Source organism: Cyclopterus lumpus, chromosome 8 (assembly GCF_009769545.1).
Source record: "Cyclopterus lumpus isolate fCycLum1 chromosome 8, fCycLum1.pri, whole genome shotgun sequence".
NCBI classification, from domain to species: domain Eukaryota; kingdom Metazoa; phylum Chordata; class Actinopteri; order Perciformes; family Cyclopteridae; genus Cyclopterus; species Cyclopterus lumpus.
The window spans coordinates 16,104,968-16,122,478 of NC_046973.1; the positions used below are offsets into that span (position 1 = coordinate 16,104,968).

At 44.3% G+C, this 17,511-nt stretch overlaps 1 protein-coding gene across 1 annotated transcript; it reads right to left on the minus strand.

Moving 5' to 3' along the window:
- Positions 1-1,312: 1,312 nt before the first annotated feature.
- Positions 1,313-17,283, minus strand: LOC117734798 (disintegrin and metalloproteinase domain-containing protein 11-like). The gene is made up of 24 exons (XM_034539065.1): positions 17,220-17,283; positions 16,336-16,526; positions 13,480-13,556; positions 13,073-13,139; positions 11,276-11,358; positions 11,058-11,121; positions 10,903-10,963; positions 10,277-10,458; positions 9,196-9,267; positions 8,838-9,004; positions 8,665-8,749; positions 7,924-8,014; positions 7,312-7,363; positions 6,790-6,889; positions 6,617-6,688; positions 6,430-6,522; positions 6,107-6,187; positions 5,956-6,006; positions 5,810-5,873; positions 5,591-5,696; positions 5,035-5,154; positions 4,756-4,924; positions 3,912-4,023; positions 1,313-1,623 (listed from the first exon to the last, which is right to left on the minus strand). The coding sequence occupies exons 1-24, from the start codon at positions 17,281-17,283 to the stop codon at positions 1,313-1,315; spliced, it is 2,535 nt and encodes an 844-aa protein (XP_034394956.1).
- Positions 17,284-17,511: the final 228 nt, after the last annotated feature.

A 17,511-nucleotide genomic window follows, 5' to 3' on the forward strand; every position in this document is an offset into this window, starting at 1 on the left:
GCTCAACTGAACCAAACCGAGCTCTCACACAAGCTGCCTCCTCGACCCCCGACTAGATCTCTTTAATCTCATTTACAGTGGGGATCAGTACAAAGCCCCTGGGCTGAGGCCTTCGCCCCGGACTCAGGGCTATCAACAAATGTACAAAAGATTAATGACATTTAAGTGAAAGCTGGAATGGTAACAGAGATGTGCGAAAGCGAGCTCAGCTGCTACGCCACATTTAAAGACGCATGGACAGCGTGGACGACAGGAGAGATTTGCAGACTTACAGCTATATGTTTGAAACAGATACAACTCATTATTATCTCCATACAGTGCATTTAACATTCACTATATCTTGCACATATTTACAAATAGGTGTGCATACAGTCGGCTAGTGCTCGTTTTTTTTGTAGATACATAACATAAAAACGGTTGAACTCTTTATTAATGTGCTGCCTTATGGTGGCGCCATGGCTGCAGCACACAACAGCTCGTAGAAAGAGATGATAGTCTAGAGGTAAAAACCTGCCACTCTACCTTTGATAGGAGTTGTGTTATGGACACAACTGCCCCTAACACGCATACATTCTTATTCTCTTTAAAAATCTCTTACACGCGTACATTCACACGAGAACAAAGACGCAGATTGAACCTCCCATGGCGTACGAACATTTGGCCTCAACGTGGTGAGCACGCACACAGACAGATTGTGGAATGTATGTTGGTCAGTCGTGTTGAAAACACACTAAGTTACGGTCTCTGTTAATTAAAGGTCGGTGGTTCAAAATGATCCCAAAACCATAACACCTAGCTTCCTGTTTAGTACCTGAAACTTGCGGGAGGGGCAAGTAGGATGCCCCATGTTAAAAATGACAAATAACATTGAACATAAACTTATCAGGCAGGGCTCCGGCTATTGGCTGACTTGGTTTCTGAGCCATTGTTTGTATGATCAATAGTCCTTCCTCAGACTTTCTTTGGAAAACATGCGAATAACAGTCCAATGTGTGGTTTCTTTTCAAATTGTCCATGTTGCCAAACTTTGTAGATTAAAACAGAATACTGTCCACTTTGTCACGGCCTTGGAGAAGCAGAGCCTCAGCTCCTTCTCCTTTAAGAAAAAAAGAAACTCTTCCACTCCTGTTAATTTATTCCAGTCTGTTAAATTGCCAGTCTGTGTGCTAGTCCAACATTTACCTGGGGGCTCAGTTGGTGGCCAGTTGTATGCAGGCAGCCAGGCAGGTATTGGAAAGACATTAAATTGGTCCACCATTGATATGTTCTTCATCAAACTGTTCACGATGAGAATAAAGGAGGTACACAGACCCTAGTGTCTCCCACAGGGAGAGCCAGCTGTTGGCCCTCGGCGTGTCCCGGACACAGTCCACACCAGTGGACCACGGCTGGTATGGGGAGAGCCCGGAGGAGGATGGAGCCAGACAGGAGGACAGACGATAGGAGCAGACGGGCACGGGGAGGAAACCATGATCGGAAGAGGTTTGGAGATACTTTGGGGGCAGGAGTGGAAGACTTTTTTTTGTTTCCCCTCTTCTCTGGTGTGGAAACGGTGGAGGAATGCAGGAGTAGACAGGACAGAGAGACAGAAAGACAGGACAGACATCTTATCCTCCGCCAGATCTGAAAGAGAAGCGAAGAAGGGGAACATTAACAGAAAAAACTCAAACTAATACTGACTGTTGCATCGGCAACAGAAAATGAAGATGCTTGAGAAATGGAAGAAACTATTCTGAGGACAGTAGAGGGATGGAGAGGTTTTAGTTTTTTCCAAGCAGAAACTGAAATGAGATGGAGCTGTGAGATGCACGTTGAGCGAGGTGATCTGTGGGGATGATGAGTCAAGGGATGAACTTCAGTTGGAGGATGAAGCAGGAGGAAGTCATGCTGAAGGAATTTGGAATGGGAGGGGATGTTTTGGGGATTCTGCTCCACAGAATATGACATGGTCACAGTCCTGCAAGGTTATACCTTCCTCTCCGAATGTTCCTGCATCCCATGAGCACACATCGAGAAAACAAAGACCAGAACAAAATCATTAATGACATTAGGAAATATGACAAATAATGACTGACAAGCTAAACTATTTTAAAGGAGCATGTTGTGAAGCTCATCATCTTGCATTAGAATTGCGTGACATTTAAAGAACGAATAAGCAATAACAAATGATAAAGAACAAGATCCTTCATTAACAGTTAGCACTGTTAAAATGTGAACACAAGATCTTGTGTTTTTACTTGGTTAACCACACACATTTGAGGACAAAAATATCACAGAATGATCAGCCATTCAAGCCATTATTCATCCATCGGTTTTCTCCATAATAGTTCTCGATCACATGCAGCAGGTCTACAGTAGTCATAGCACTGACCATCTCACAAGGCTCAACACCAGACACCTCTACACCCACTCTCTAAGCCAGGGGTCTGACGTCTGACAGCTCATGCACACATACACAGACACTTACCTCTGGCTCTAAAAGGACTGACTACATGCTAGAAGTAACAGAAATGTTGCTATTCAAGCCACAACTTTTCATCAGCCACAATAATCTTATGAATCCAGTCGGTGCAGTCCTTTCAGGTCAGAGCATAAGAAGTGAACAATAGGCAGCATGCACAGGTGGAACAGTCAGTGAGGGCAATTGGGGTGTAACACGATAACGCAGGCTAAAAAAAAAGAAGAGTACCAGAGGCCAAACTTTAAAGAAAAGGATGTTCATGGTAATCTACTATAAGCATTACACTTTTCCATAAATGGATAGTAACTCAAGTGGACTTAAGAGAAGTGCTGCAGCAGTTGCTGGCAGATCAGCATCTCAGTCCTGCCATTACTATAAAAGGGTGGAAAGGTGCAGGAGGGAGCTCAGGTTTGACTAATTTTTCAATCAAAGAAAACAACCGATGTGATGTTGACGCCAATTAGCAGTTCAAGCTTTTGCGCGGTTAAGGTCAGACTCGACTTCCCTTCCCCCTCCCCCGGTTGGACGACAAGTTGCACACTAGTATTTCAGAGAGGTGGGAGTGGGAGGAGCGGGGGTTCCTTTAGGTAGAAGCAGACAGGTACACAAAGGCATGCCAGAACTCTTACTTAAATCCCCATCCTGTTCCCCCTAGGACTATAGCTGCCAGGAGAATAGCACCTGCGATGGACCCTATTATGATATTGGTGCCACTGGGACCTGCGCAGAGGAAGGAGGAGGGGAGGAAGGTTGCGGAGGAGGAAGAGGAGGAGGAGGAAGGGCAGAAACAAAACAACACCACTAAAAAACACACATCAGAGGACAGCATCAACACTGTACATCAACAACAACAACAACAAGAGAGAGAGAGAAAGGCAGATGGTGAGATACCTGCAGACAGAGAAATAGAGATGAAGCGAAGGAGGAGGATACCAGCACGTGGGGTGGAGGTGGGACAACGGGCGGGTGAGCGAGGGGGGTCAGGGAGACAACAGTAACAAAAAAAAAACAAAGGAGAGAGAGTTTTATTACTTTGTTCTCATTCCCCCTCTCCTGCTTTCAGCTGGACACCCTCTTGCTCAGGGTGGCTTTTTTGGCCCTATGAGTGCAGCAGCTCAATTGTCATTCGCAGACTGCAAGAAAGTAAGGAAGACACTTAAAGATGGCACACACACACACACACACACACACACACACTGCACGTATGCTCTAATGAGCAAACGTGTCTCAGCACACACCCACACTCTTCCAATGTTGAAACCAAGACTTAGCAGGAAGTAACACAGTGTGGACTAAATATCTCACAAAAAACAGGTGAACTACTCTTTGAGGACAAGAAACTGTGCTCCACTTCAGTACAGAGAGACCGTGACGATGGGGAGAGAGTATGAGGGGAATATGAGAGGCACACAGAAAGAGCGACGTGAGCAGGCTGAGAGGCGCCATGGACCTTTCTTCTCCGGGCCAGTCGGGACTGTTGGCTCGGGGATGGGATCAAAGACACTGCAGTCCTTCCCCGTGTAGTCCCTGTCACAGATACACTTCACCTCATTACTGCAGGTCTACAAAAGAGAGAGAGAGAGAGAGAGAGAGAGAGAGAGAGAGAGATTAATATCAAGAGCGACAGCTGCTAATAGAAAGAGACAAGCAAGCAGGATGTTAAAACCACAATGTAGCCAGTAACCATGGAGATGTTGACAGGTGACAAAAAGACATCAATGAATTAATCCTTGTTCAAACTGGGCTGAATTTCAATTGAATTGCCATTTTAGTGACATAAAGCCGTTGTTTCAACAACCTTTCAACAGTATTTAATACACATGTAGTTTGTCCCTGTTTCAGAACAAATATTCATTTAGATGCTGCTGAACACTTCCGGTGTGCAACTTTCATTATATTGGATATGACTATGCTTATTCTATAAAATAACAAATAAGAGGAAATATTTCAAACAAAAACAATGGCTGTTCATCTATATCTAAATGTGGAACCGGTCCTACATACATGTTACAGTAGTTAATAAACTACTATTGATCGAGGGGTTATACACAATATTACCTTTTTGTTCACACTGTCACAGACGTGTTAATATTTGCATTACAGTAAAAATATTCAAAACACCATCTATAACTACGACCTCAGTAATAAAATTGTTCTGACAATGTCACCAAAAACATCATGAGCTTCATAAAGAGAGATATTATAGCACGGTTTGCATTCGATTATGGGCTACTGAGTGCATGGGACTTCTATGTCTGTAAAACGTGAAGAGCTTTTGAAGTGGAATTCTTTACCCCGTGGTCAGTACAAATGCGCCCGTAGTTGGATCCTGAACAGGTGCTGAGATTGAACGTCGCCACAGGGAGGCAGCGTCGCTCCAAACACATCATGTTGGGACCACAAGGAGTGCCCTCCTCCACATAGCCTAGGTCTGACCCGTCCTCCAGCAGAGCATGGCCGCCTCTGAGTGAAGCGTCCATGCAATGTCACACAGGTGGGATAGGAATTAGACTTGGAATGAAACCATTTTAGGACATGGCATTCTAAGTGTACACTAGATGTGACCCACTTACCTGCAGTCCAGGTATTTGTTCTGGTGGTAGAGGGTGAAGCTGGTCACCTCACCCTGCAGGTCTCCAAACTTTGGCTTCATCGTCACATTGGCACAGAACAGGAAGCCACATAAGACATCCCTATCGGGAAACAAGTGAAGGGCAGAGAACAAACCGTGGCTGTGTTCACAATATCCCAATTCTTTTTGTTTTCAAAAGAAAAGAACATATGGACCATTTTCTGGGATTTAGTTGTAACAGCGGATTTTGGAGCCGTTTACAAGGACATGGCTTCCGTCTTCAGAATGCAACAGTAAAGTTCTTACATTGTCTTTATACATTTTATGGCCAAGAAGGTGTGAGCTATGCGTTGGGTAAAAAAGACATACAGCACTCAAATATTGTTGTTTTTTGTCTTTTCATGACATTTGTTGAAATGATCAAATAAAGCCAGCCGTACCTTTTTAATTAAGTAAAGACTCAAACTTAAGCAGTGCAAAAGAAGCCGAATGTAGTGAACACACTTGTATCCTTCTACAAGAACAACAGCAAGAGGTTTCAGGATGGTGTGACTCACGGCTTGTTGCACTGCAGCCATCCTTGGCCTAAAGGACCCGGACCACAGTTGCCTTTCTCGGTCCCCTCAGCATTCAGCTTCTCATAACAAAACCTGTCTGCTGAATCTGGGAGGGGCAAACCAGGACACTAATCAGACTGCTGCAGGTAGAATGAGACTACAAAGCCATATATACAACACGCCCACTTCAGGTGAAAGCTGCATGTGTTCTATACTTACTATAACCCCAGAGCCCTCGACACTGCCCATCCCGAGTCCTGCATCGTCCACCGTAACAACGACCCTGAAGAAATGAGGCAACAATAATAAAAGTATCTGGAAGCGTGAAGAGCAGAGCAGAAAACATGCCACAAACGAGCCCTTACCTGATTGGTATCACACATGTAGCCATCAAGCTTGTGCACGTTATGAGGACACTGCAAGATAATTAGAGTACTTAATGTTCTGGATACCCTGCTTGATCTTGTTGTTGTTGTTGTTTATTTGTTTCCAGTGTTCCATTACAGTCAACTGTACCTGGCTGGAGTCTCCGGTGCAGGTCTCTGGAATATCACAGTCGTTCACAGCCTCTCGACATGCCACACCTCTCCGCTCATACTTGGTCAAAGCATAAAAAAAAGGCATCAGGTAAATGCTGGATAAGTCATACACAGTACGATATTATACAAGATATAGAGATATGTAACACATTTTTTGTGGAAAGGAATCCCTGCACATTAATATGAAGGTTGTAGGGAGTTAAATCGTGAGCCATGCCTTATGTCTAGAACTCATTTCTTATTCCATATATCTAAAAAAAAATCTATTACTGTATAAAGTTATTTCTTGGGAGGACTCACCTTGCAGCTACTGCAGCAGAGTCCGTTACTGCACATGGCATCGTGGGTAAGTGTGCACTTTTTACAGCAGGCTCCTCCACTACGGGCGCACTCCTGTCGCCATCGACAAGAAAACAAACCTTCAGCTCCGCTCCAGAAAACCGCGTAAGAACTGGCTTCCATGCACGATGTCCAACTGGGTACTCACCACTTGGGATCCACAATCACACTCTTCCCCTGGCTCCACAAAGCCATTCCCACACTCTGGAGGGTCCAACAGCTGAGAGAGAAAGAGATCGACATATATGAGCACATGTAAACATATACATATATATATATATACAGTATATATCAAATCCTCCATCCCCACATGACCCTCACCTTATTTGGCTTGTTGAAGAGGCAGCTCCCGCCCCCCTGGAGCAGGAACTGGATGTACTCATCAACACTGCAGCGAGAAAACTTTCTGGGCAGATAGTATCTGTATTCACAAACATAAAGACACAGCTCAATGCTTTTCTGCCAGTAAGGAATGCCAGGTCCACTGTGGGTGTCTGTGCCATCACTTTGCAATCTGACAACAATGTTACCATCTGCAGTAGGATATTACTCAAATGAATCATTTGAATTGGTATTGTTCCATTTGGTAAGGAGAGCCAAATCCAAATTGTGCATACTGTATAGTAAATGGTTCAAATTAAATATGTCATTCTTGCAAGGTAGTTGGCACACTTGTGCCTTTTAAAGCCATCATATACAAGATTATCATAAGCTTGGCTAACTGAGTGAAAGGAACAGAAAGAAATAGCAGAGGAACAACAAAACCTGTCAACAAACAGAGAAAATAGGAGTTGTACAGGTGTGTTGTGTTTTTGGTTGCTGTTCACTTCAGTGGATCTTTACCCCGTGTCTTCCATGATGCAGCCGAGCCAGGCATCTGGGCACCTGCAGTCTCCTGTGAAGAAGACCCACAGGAAGAAGAGCACAGGTGACAGGTGTGTGTGTGTGGGGGGGGGGGGGGGGGGGGGTACTTAAATAAATAACGTGAAAGAAAGCAATGAGATTATCGTCACACACAAGTGACAACCAACCAAAGTTGTGACACTTCATTAGCTGTCTTGAGAAAAAAGATTTATGATCAACAAAGAAGAATAGTCTATCCTTGGAACTGATACCTAGTGACAGAGGTAAGAAGAGCCTATCACGTGTGCACTGAGCTCTTATCCTGACATTGAATAATGGACCTGATGGCTCTTAATCACGGAGCCCATTGTTCAGTGGCAGCAATGCTCTAACCACCAACCCCTCCTTCTTGGACTCAGGTGGCTAATCACTTAATGGAGAAGTCTAATTACAGAAGAGAGCTGGACAGGGATACTCAATACCGTCCCTCTCTCCCTCAATCCTTCCCACACTGATCTGGCTCTCTTGCTTTGATAATGTATTCAGTCAAACCCTGGTTGTACAGATCCTATCTTCCCTCCTGCATTATCAAGCTTTCCTGTCATCTTTTACCTGCAGAAGTGCGCACGTTGTTCCACCTCATGCCGATGTTCTGGCCCAGACTCTGGCACAAAGTGATGGCCATTGCTCCTACATTCCCATACTGCAACACATCCATATAGAATCAACAGGGGAACTTTATTGTGCGACATTGACATTAAATCCTAAAGGTGACTTGGGTTGCATCAACCAGGATTATATAGTTTGATCTTTTGGGAAATATTCTTGATACTTTTTGAAACGATCAATACCACTCTTGTATGATAAATATAAGGCTACAACCAGTTAGCCTAAAGACTGGACGCAGAGGAAACAGTGAGGCAGCATGTGTCAGGTTTTAAGTCAAAAACAGAGTTGTAAGAGCAACAAATCAACGTTTAACCAGAGAGTTATGTGCTGGACTATTTCTTGGCTTGGACCAGTAAGGTATTGGAAGGCAGATTTTGTTTATCTTTGGAGAGAGCCAGGCTGCTGTGACTGTTTCCAGGCCTTACGCTGAACTATGTAAGTGTCTGCTGGCTTAAGCTACATATGTATCATACAATCATGACAATCAAACAAAAAGAAAAACAAGAAAGTGAATACATCTCCTAAATGTAAAACTATTTCTCGAATTAGTCGTTTATCTAATAATTCGGTTGCAACAAAACTTAAAGCCGTAAAGTCATTTAATTAAAAAAAAGGTTTTAAGTAGAGTTGGTTCAATATAGAGACGTTGCAACTGAAAATGCAACCTTTCTAGCGTTTCCTCACCTCGTTGATGCCTCCTCCCCTCGTTAGAGAGCACACTCCTCCTGTGTAGGCCGTCCCACTGCGGCTGCTGTGAAATGTACGCCCTCTGAGGCGCAAAAGAAAGATAACATAACTTTGAATAACCCTCAACAAGCACCCAAATGTCATATAAGCCTCAATCAAATTCCTCTTACGAGAAAAGATGGACCACGTCACTCTGATCTTTGATGTTCTCCTTCCTGTATTTCATGAAGTTCTGCAGCGTGATCAATGGATCGTCTACTACTGGCATCATATTTTTAGAGGTCCAGGTCTCCATAGCAACCAGCACGATCCTCGTGTTCAACTGTTCCTTGTAGATCTGGGGACCAGAAAAAACGACCATCAGTATCCCACTTTGTGGGTATGACACGTGTGCTGTGAACACTGTGTGTAATCTGGGATCAATCATTTTCAAATGTAGAAATAAGCACACACTTCTTGACAGGTGGCAGAGTGTGTCAACAGAGTTTAGGAGCAGGAGGATTAGAATCTTTCAAACAAAGCTCTCACCGCGTCTGCCATGTTGACCACTGCTTTGGCAAAGTTCTTGGTTTGGCTGTTGGAGCGACGCAGCTGTACAAACTGTGGAGACACAGACATACACAGATGACGTCAGAGATGGCTCGCATGCACTCTCTCTCACACACACAAACACACACACACACACACACACACACACACGCACACACACACACACACACACACGTTTGCATTTAGATACCTAAAAGGACCCTGAAATAGATTTGAAGGAATGTGTGTCACTCGTTTTATTTTATCTAGCATTTATTGCAGCTATATTTTAGTATTATAGTTTCCACTGACACAACATCTGTACATGTATACCTCTGAGGACAGTTGTAAGAGTATAGTTTACTTTCACCAGAAAGACACGCTCTAATATTAACGGATGCCACAAAAAAAGGACCAGCAGCCCAAATGTAGCCTTCTTCTCTCGTGTTGACATTTGTCAGACGCCCAATCATGATAATAACCATATGAAATGCCCACATTGCAAAGCTAGGCTGGTAGATGGTTAACCAAACCATGTTGTTAGATCGAGGCACTGTTTGACGGCTTCCATGACCTGGACAACTCAATAGGGTCCATTGGACCTGGAGGTGTCTGATGCCTGGTGAGCCGGCCTCCCGCGTTGGCCCTGCTGATGCCCCGCCCCCCCTCCTCTCTACCTCCTTCTGTTTCATGGATTGGAGTTCCATTCATACATTGTCATATTCATGTAATGTGTTTATGTAACTTTGTAAATGCTGTTCATTCTGTGCACATGACATCTATTGCTTCTGTCCATCCGGGGAGAGGGATCCTCCTCTGTTGCTCTCCTGAAGGTTTCTTCCCTTTTTTTCCTGTCAAAGGTTATTTTTGGGGAGTTTTTCCTGATCCGATGTGAGGTCCTGGGACAGGGATGTCGTATGTGTACAGATTGTAAAGCCCTCTGAGACAAATTTGTAATTTGTGATATTGGGCTGTACAAAATAAACTGAATTGAATTGAATTGAATTTCTCTGCGCAACAAAAACCACCAGCAAAGACCGGGCGTCCACATAATTAGCAGTAGAAAGTACTTTCAGCTCACCATTTCATTGTCGTTGACCACCATCAACTCAATATATTTGGTCTCAGTCTGGACGGAGGGTTTACGAACATATCTCTTGGATCGCCTCAGCCCACCGGACACCTGCTGCTCACTCATTTGGTCCGGTGTGTCGTCATCACCGTCACCTCCTCTGCTTTCCCACTCATCGTCCTCTGTACAGTCTGGACACACAGAGACGCAGGCACTGAGAGCAGTATCACTATTTTATTGTGCATTAAAAGGTGCAGTGCAAACATTCCTATCTCCATTTCAGTCAGAACATTACAGTTCCCAACACAAACAGCCGTAACTGTCGTCTGAATTAATTAAAATAGCTTCCCGTTCAATTATCACATTAGTTTAGTCAGAATTGTCCTCTCTTGCTGTGGTGACAAAAATGTCGCCGCCACAAAATGTCAACAATAATTAAAGTTTGTTGGACAGTAACATAAGCAGTACATATGAAATGTACAGTAAAGTCTATTTTGAAATTATGGAACCAGTAGAAAGGGGGTTATGTCTGATTCATCTAATTGAAGGAAAGGCAATTATATTAATATATTGAAATATCATATTCCGATGTGATATGAGTGTCAGTAGTTTATGGTTTAAATGCAATTGTGTACCTGGGCAGTGGGGGGAAAGTCTGATATCAGGCATTCTGCGGATTAAGTGAGCGCCATCATCCTATAACAGAATATACCCAGTAGACATTAGACAAATAAGGAAATCACAATACTTTGGTAATTATCACTACAACTGGTACCCTCTGACTATTTACCTGTTTGCTCCCGTTGTGAACAGGCTCGATCCCGTAAGAGAAGAAGCCGTCAGAGAACATGCCGCTGAGGACCGACAACAAGAGAAAGACACTGAGATGCAGAGCGGAAAGAGACGGGGAACTCACAAATCAAGCAAAGTAGAGTAATTATGTGTGCGGAAAAATATAGCAGGACAACAAATGTGATCTTATGAATAAAGCTTTACTGTCGGGCTCACCACAGGCCGTGGCAGGTGGAGAGAGCTGCCCAGGACTCTGGCAAACCTCTTAACCGTCCCTGGTAGTAGCAGTGCTCCCCTCCCTGTGGACACAACGCACCACTGAAACAATCAGAATAGGGAAACCTCTCACAACCTCTCCCTCTTCCCCCACTATCGCATTTAGGACACAGTTTGTGACCTACTTGTGTCCTGCGCTCTACTCTATTCTGCTTCACTGACAATGGAGGTGAAGTTTAACGCATGACAAGCATCTCTTCAATAAATTAAACAGATAGATCTGAGAATGTAACGTGAAATGTACAGTACGAACTACGAAGGCTGCGTCTGTGTCATCTGCTCTTTCCGGTCCGCATCACAACTTTGACCGGCACGATGGAGCCCCAGCTTTTTTTCTTCAGCTAACGCTCCCTCAAAAGAGGGCGCTGTGCTTCACGAGAAGCTCACAGAGGCGAAGATGAACCACCGGGAGAGGTGAGAAACACTGTTTCAGCTCGATCAAATTGAGTTCAGCGGGGTGTTGCCACAACAGCTCCAGCAAACAACACCGTGGTGATGTGCTGCCGAGAATGCATCACACCTGCCTTGTTCAGCAAGCAGCATCAGAGGCATTACGTGAGGCCTCCGTCCGGCTGAGTGACAATCTGGTGTAACTACAGGTCTCCATCCCCGACCCTGCAAGCCACCTCTCCCTCCCGCCGCTCCGGGAGCAAACCTATATTGACGATAATCACACTTCCACCCCCAAAATAACTCCTCCCCTATTCCAAAGCTCCTCTTGCCTTTGTATCAACTGACATTTTTCCTCCTCATTTGTCCTCCTCCTCCACCTCTTTTGCTCGCTCTTTCCTCCCTCTTGCTCTTCTTTCATTCTCTGCGCTGCCAAGAAGTTAATGACACTGCTGAGCAAACCGGTTGCTATAGAAACAGGCTTGTGATTGGTCTGGAGGACTGAGAGAGAGTTTGGAACGATTGTGGGTGGGTACAAGGAGTGCTTGGCTAGGTGGGTGGGTGACTGCTGGGAGGGGGGGGGGGGGGGGGGGGGGGGGTAAGCAGTGAGTGGCACATTTAGAGGGGAAAAAAAAGAAACATTATCCATCCCTCCTGGCTCGTAAAATGCAATGACATTCCTCTGGTCGGTCCTGACGAGAACACATCACGTTAGATGTCAAAGCTTTCATCCATTTCCCTGTTCTCTATCTCTATTCTTTGAGCTTGTGATTGTACATCAGAGGCATCCACTGACTTTCTTCTTGACCGTCTGAGAAAGGCCACAGCTGAAAGAAATGCATGCATCCCGCTGGCAGGAAGAACCCAAGAATGTGGAGCACAGTAACAGACAGTTAAATGGCAGCCTACTTTTGAAGCAGAGAGTACACAATGCACTGTCTATAAATAGATACAAAAACGGACGATGAGATGAAACTGTAAGAACTTAAAAGAAATATCACAATCACGTAAAAAGAGCAGCCTTAAAAAGGTAAAAACAAATAAAAACAATGTGACTTAAATGAAGCGGCTCTGCGTTAGACGACCGTAAAATATAAATGAGACATGGGACTGTGTTATATAAAAGAGCTCTCAAGAGGCATCACATCTGACAAACAAAAACTTTAAATGTATTCTAAGATTTACTGGCAACAGCACCGGTGTTAAAGTCTCAGTTTCTGCAGCCAAAGAACTGAATGCTGCACTGCCGCTCTGGTCATCTCATTAATATGCTGCCATCTCTGTGCCAAAAGACAGGTTTACTCACTGAAATCCCCTCACATCCCCGCCCCACGCAAACTGTCTTACCACAGACTGTGAGGGTCTGCCATACTGGTTAAAGTACCGTTCCACATATTCCGAAGACAGGAGGTGACTGCAAAGAGAAGAGAGATGCCATGAACTCAAACAGCATTATCTCCATGTATTCAACATTGGTGTCCTCAGGGTTATTTTCCACCACCTAAAATGAATTTCACAAAGTTCATACAAATCTGTGGAACCCCACAAACATACAGCAGTGTGTGTCTGTGTGTTTTCCACATTGGTATTCTCTATCTTGTCATGTAACATAATAGACGCGCTAAGTGCATTTGCTTAAGTGCTGGGAAATGCTAATGAGAACAGCTGTTGTGAATTAGGAGCCCCTCCTGATACTGCATTAAAGTGTGTATACAAAAAGGTAGATCTGATGGATTTTGGACATTAATACTAACTGGTTCAGCTCCAGGTCCAGAGTGAAGGTGTGTCCAAAGGCTTCCACTTGGAAACAGCTCTGGGCCAAATGGACGGGCTGAAAAAAACAGAAACGCCCACAGTGACAGAGACAGATTTCATAATTGATAAAAAAAAATCAAAGTGTAACAAAACATTTGTGGTTTAGAGTGTCACTCCGTAAAAGCCAAAAGAGAGATTGTGAAAAGCGTCTATGAATAATTTAACAGAATCAATAGTGTGCACAACTCGGCAGCTGAAATATTATGATTGATAAAGTCTCCATTGATCAACACTGAATGCCAGCATTCTGGCAGGTATGACCGCGGAGAGCGATGGTTGTTTACGAGCTACGCGCGGATATTTGTGATGGAGATGGATGGAGAGGGAGGAGGCAGAAGAGAAGGAAGAGAAAACGTTGCTGGTACGGTCTATATTCATGCCACGCTGTGCCAATGCCCCTCATGGACAACTGCCAGAGCTGAGGAGGTGAGGAGGCAGCAGGGCCATAAGTGAGAGGGAGATGTATTGCAGTATAAACAGTGTGTCTCTTCAGCAGGCATGACTGTGCCAGCATGGCTTTGATCTCAGTCTGGAGGAACCAGGCTGGAGTGAATCACTGGGCTTTTACAATAAAACGCATCCAGGATTATTCCCTCCGGTGAGTTTGGACAACAGATTTCTTCATACTGTCTCGGTGAGGCTGAAGCACGGTGCCATCAGGGCCTCGGTCTCTGTGCAGTAATGTTGTTACATTTGTTGCATTTGTGTTTTGATCATTATGTGATATGACTCTTGGTGGTGGACAAACTGTTTTCACCAGGAGGTCCATATGGTAGCTACTCTGGCGCTTTCCATCGTATCGCCACATCTTCTTTGGCGGAAGCAGTTGGCACAGTTGCAATGAAATTGTTCAACATTTTTAAAAGATGTGAGCATATTGGTTCAAAAGGTGAGATTGAAATGTCTCCATCCATCTTCCTACAGGCCTTTTTGAGCCATGATGGATATTCAAATGTTGATAATTAATTATCTTATATAAAATCAATATTCACTTTAACACAATCATAGTAATGTTAAAAGATGTGGTTGACTTTTGTGTTTAACAACAAATTGGTCTCACAGAGAGTGTTTTCCTTAAGGGATTTAACCTTAAACTCCCTAAATTTCATTACATAAGAAATAGAGGCCATTAGCCAGTAAAATCTATTTTAGGATGTACAGGATATCCACCTATCAAACAATAATGTAAATATCCAGGTACAGCATGTGAACCTCAGCCTGAAAATCTTAAAATAATTGTAATCCAATCAGCGGTAATAAATTTTTTTTTACCTTTCTGAAAAAACATGAACACTAATTTGTCTTTCGGTGTCAACTAAGCACAAATAAATCAACCCAGATTAAAAACAAACTAGTGTGGCAAGAATGCTGCCTCATCATTTCTTAACGCAACATGATGTGACGGAAAAGAAAAAGAGTTCAGCTCATCCCCTGCTGCCTCTAAATGTATCATGTCCCTCATTCCAAGTATCTTAAATCAAAAACAAAACGGCAGATCTAGTAGAGTAGCTGAAACAGGGACGTCTGAAACTGTGTCTGCTTGAACAGTGTCATCATCTATACCTTCAGAATGTATATTATGGGAACTGCTTTTATTCATCTAGCATCTGTTTTGGTTGAGACAGCTTCTCCTCCAGGGGCAACACCATTCATCTTCACTATAGTCTTCAAACATGTGACCCTGTGTGTGTGTGTGTGTGTGTGTGTGTGTGTGTGTGTGTGTGTGTGTTTAAGGAGCCTAATGCACTCTTTCATAACAGTTCTATGATCCAAATCATATCGGCATGACACAGAGAGATAAAGGGGTGGGGGGGTTGGGGAGTGCTCAAGCCTCTTGGACCATGCAGCACTTCTCACACACGCCTGCTTCATAATTAATGGAGACATACTTCAACACATCATTGAATAATGAAGAAGTCGAGGGCTCGGCACAGCAGCCGGATGATCGGACATTACGACTGAATATTTCAGGACAGGATAAGCTTTGTCGTGTGGAGATGAGGCCCATTACAAAAACAAACATGCACGCAAACATTTAAACAGCTATTCGATAAACTGTGCATTTACTGCAATGCTTGCACAGCACACAAAGCAGGTCAGAGGGTTTTAGAACCTGCCCCATGTGTTACGGCCTGAATTTAGGGAGGAAAAATGGCTGCAACACAACAACTTAAACTGTCTTGGTTAAATCTCAGCTGTCATTAATTCACAGTGGACATTGGAAAGGATTTTTTGTAAACTAACTGGGTCAAAATAAAAAAAGAGCAGAGACACCATTCTTTTACTCTATCCCTGTGGAGCAGAAGCTGCCTGAGCAATAGAGAGATGAATGCTGCTCTATTACAATGCTGATGGAAAAATGAGGTCTCCATCAGCAGCACAGCCTGTGTTGGTGTCACACATACATGTCCACAGACTTGCTCCCATGCCACCAATAGTGAATCTCTTGAGTAAGGATACATACTGGGCATTAGAAGTCTACATACTGATCTGCACATTAAGCTGCAAGCACCCTTTGCATATTGTTCTACCTGTATGTGAGGTAACAAGGAATACATGTTATCATACATTGCCCAACTGGGAAGCTTTCTTATTCATCAAATTACAGTGAAATGGATGTATTCCTCATTTTATGTGGGAGATTCCTGAAAGATAACGACCCGTGGGTGTACTGGCCCTCAAATTAAGACCACTGGGCAGAGAATAACAGATAACCAAGTGATCCATTGTGGAAAATAAACAGCATTGGGAATAGGACAGTCTTACGATTTTTATTTTTTTTTGTTACAACTTACCAAAGTGTCTCCAGTGCTGTTGTTCACCCTGGTATCCAAGTGGTCATGAGCCATTTCCTCTTCCGACTCAATCTGCTGCACCAACCGCTTTGGATAGGTGACCTTGGTGGCAGTGTCCCCGCTGTCCGGCTGCCCTGCCGGGGTAAACCAGTCCCAGATGCCTCCATCCGGTGCAGGGCTCCTGTCCACACCTGCAGGTACAACAGAGACACTCTTACCACGGGCTCATGAGTGTGCACAGGGCTCGGCAAGGTAGGGACACACCGGAGCCTGTCCAGTGGTGTAGTAAACAAACAAAAACCGTAAGAGTTGATTACAAAGTGTTGTATTTTGAAAAAGTAACACTGCATGTGTGTTTTTATTTATGTACACTAATCGTTTGGTGACCTAACTTATCACACTGAGCGATTAGTAACGTGTTATCAATCATCGCTCTATTCGAAGAAATGTGGTGAATATGATACGGTTTTAATGAAGAATAATTGATGTAGCCATTTGTCATAGCTTATTCTCTATAGTAGCCTGACGTTCATATTTCTATACAGGTAGCTACACGAGGCCGTGTAGCTTCACATCGCCACGTAAAACGCGTGTTGGAATAAACAGCGCGTACAATAGTTGTGGGCACGTTTCACGGGGCTGCGATGTGAACGTGTTGGTGCAGCAAATCGGAGAGTGCATGCGTTCGGGCCGGCGGACTGTCGGCATCGAGCTCCCGCTGCAATACAATCACAGCCTACACCTGGGGATGGAAAAGTGCTGGAGCGAGGGGGGAGAAATGTGGGATGCAATGGAAAAGAAAAGGGTGCTGTCGCTCTTTATCCGACCCCCCCCCCCCCCCCCCCCCCCCCCTCTCTCTCTCTCTCTCTCTCTCTCTCTCTTACCTGAGACCGCAAGCCTCTCCCCCACTGCTGCAGCAAAGACCATGAAGCACCACACCGCCAGCATGATCTTCACATATTCTCCCGGATTACAACATCGAGCGCAGCAAAATGTCACAAAGCCGGCCGACGAGAAAGAGAGAGATGAAAAAAAAACGTGCAGCAGAAATGATCGCGAGGAGCAAAAGTGAATCTGCTAAACATCTGATGATGGGCTCTCTCTCTCTCTCTCTCTCTCTCTCTCTCTCTCTCTCTCTCTCTCTCTCTCTCTCTCTCTCTCTCTCTCTCGCTCTCT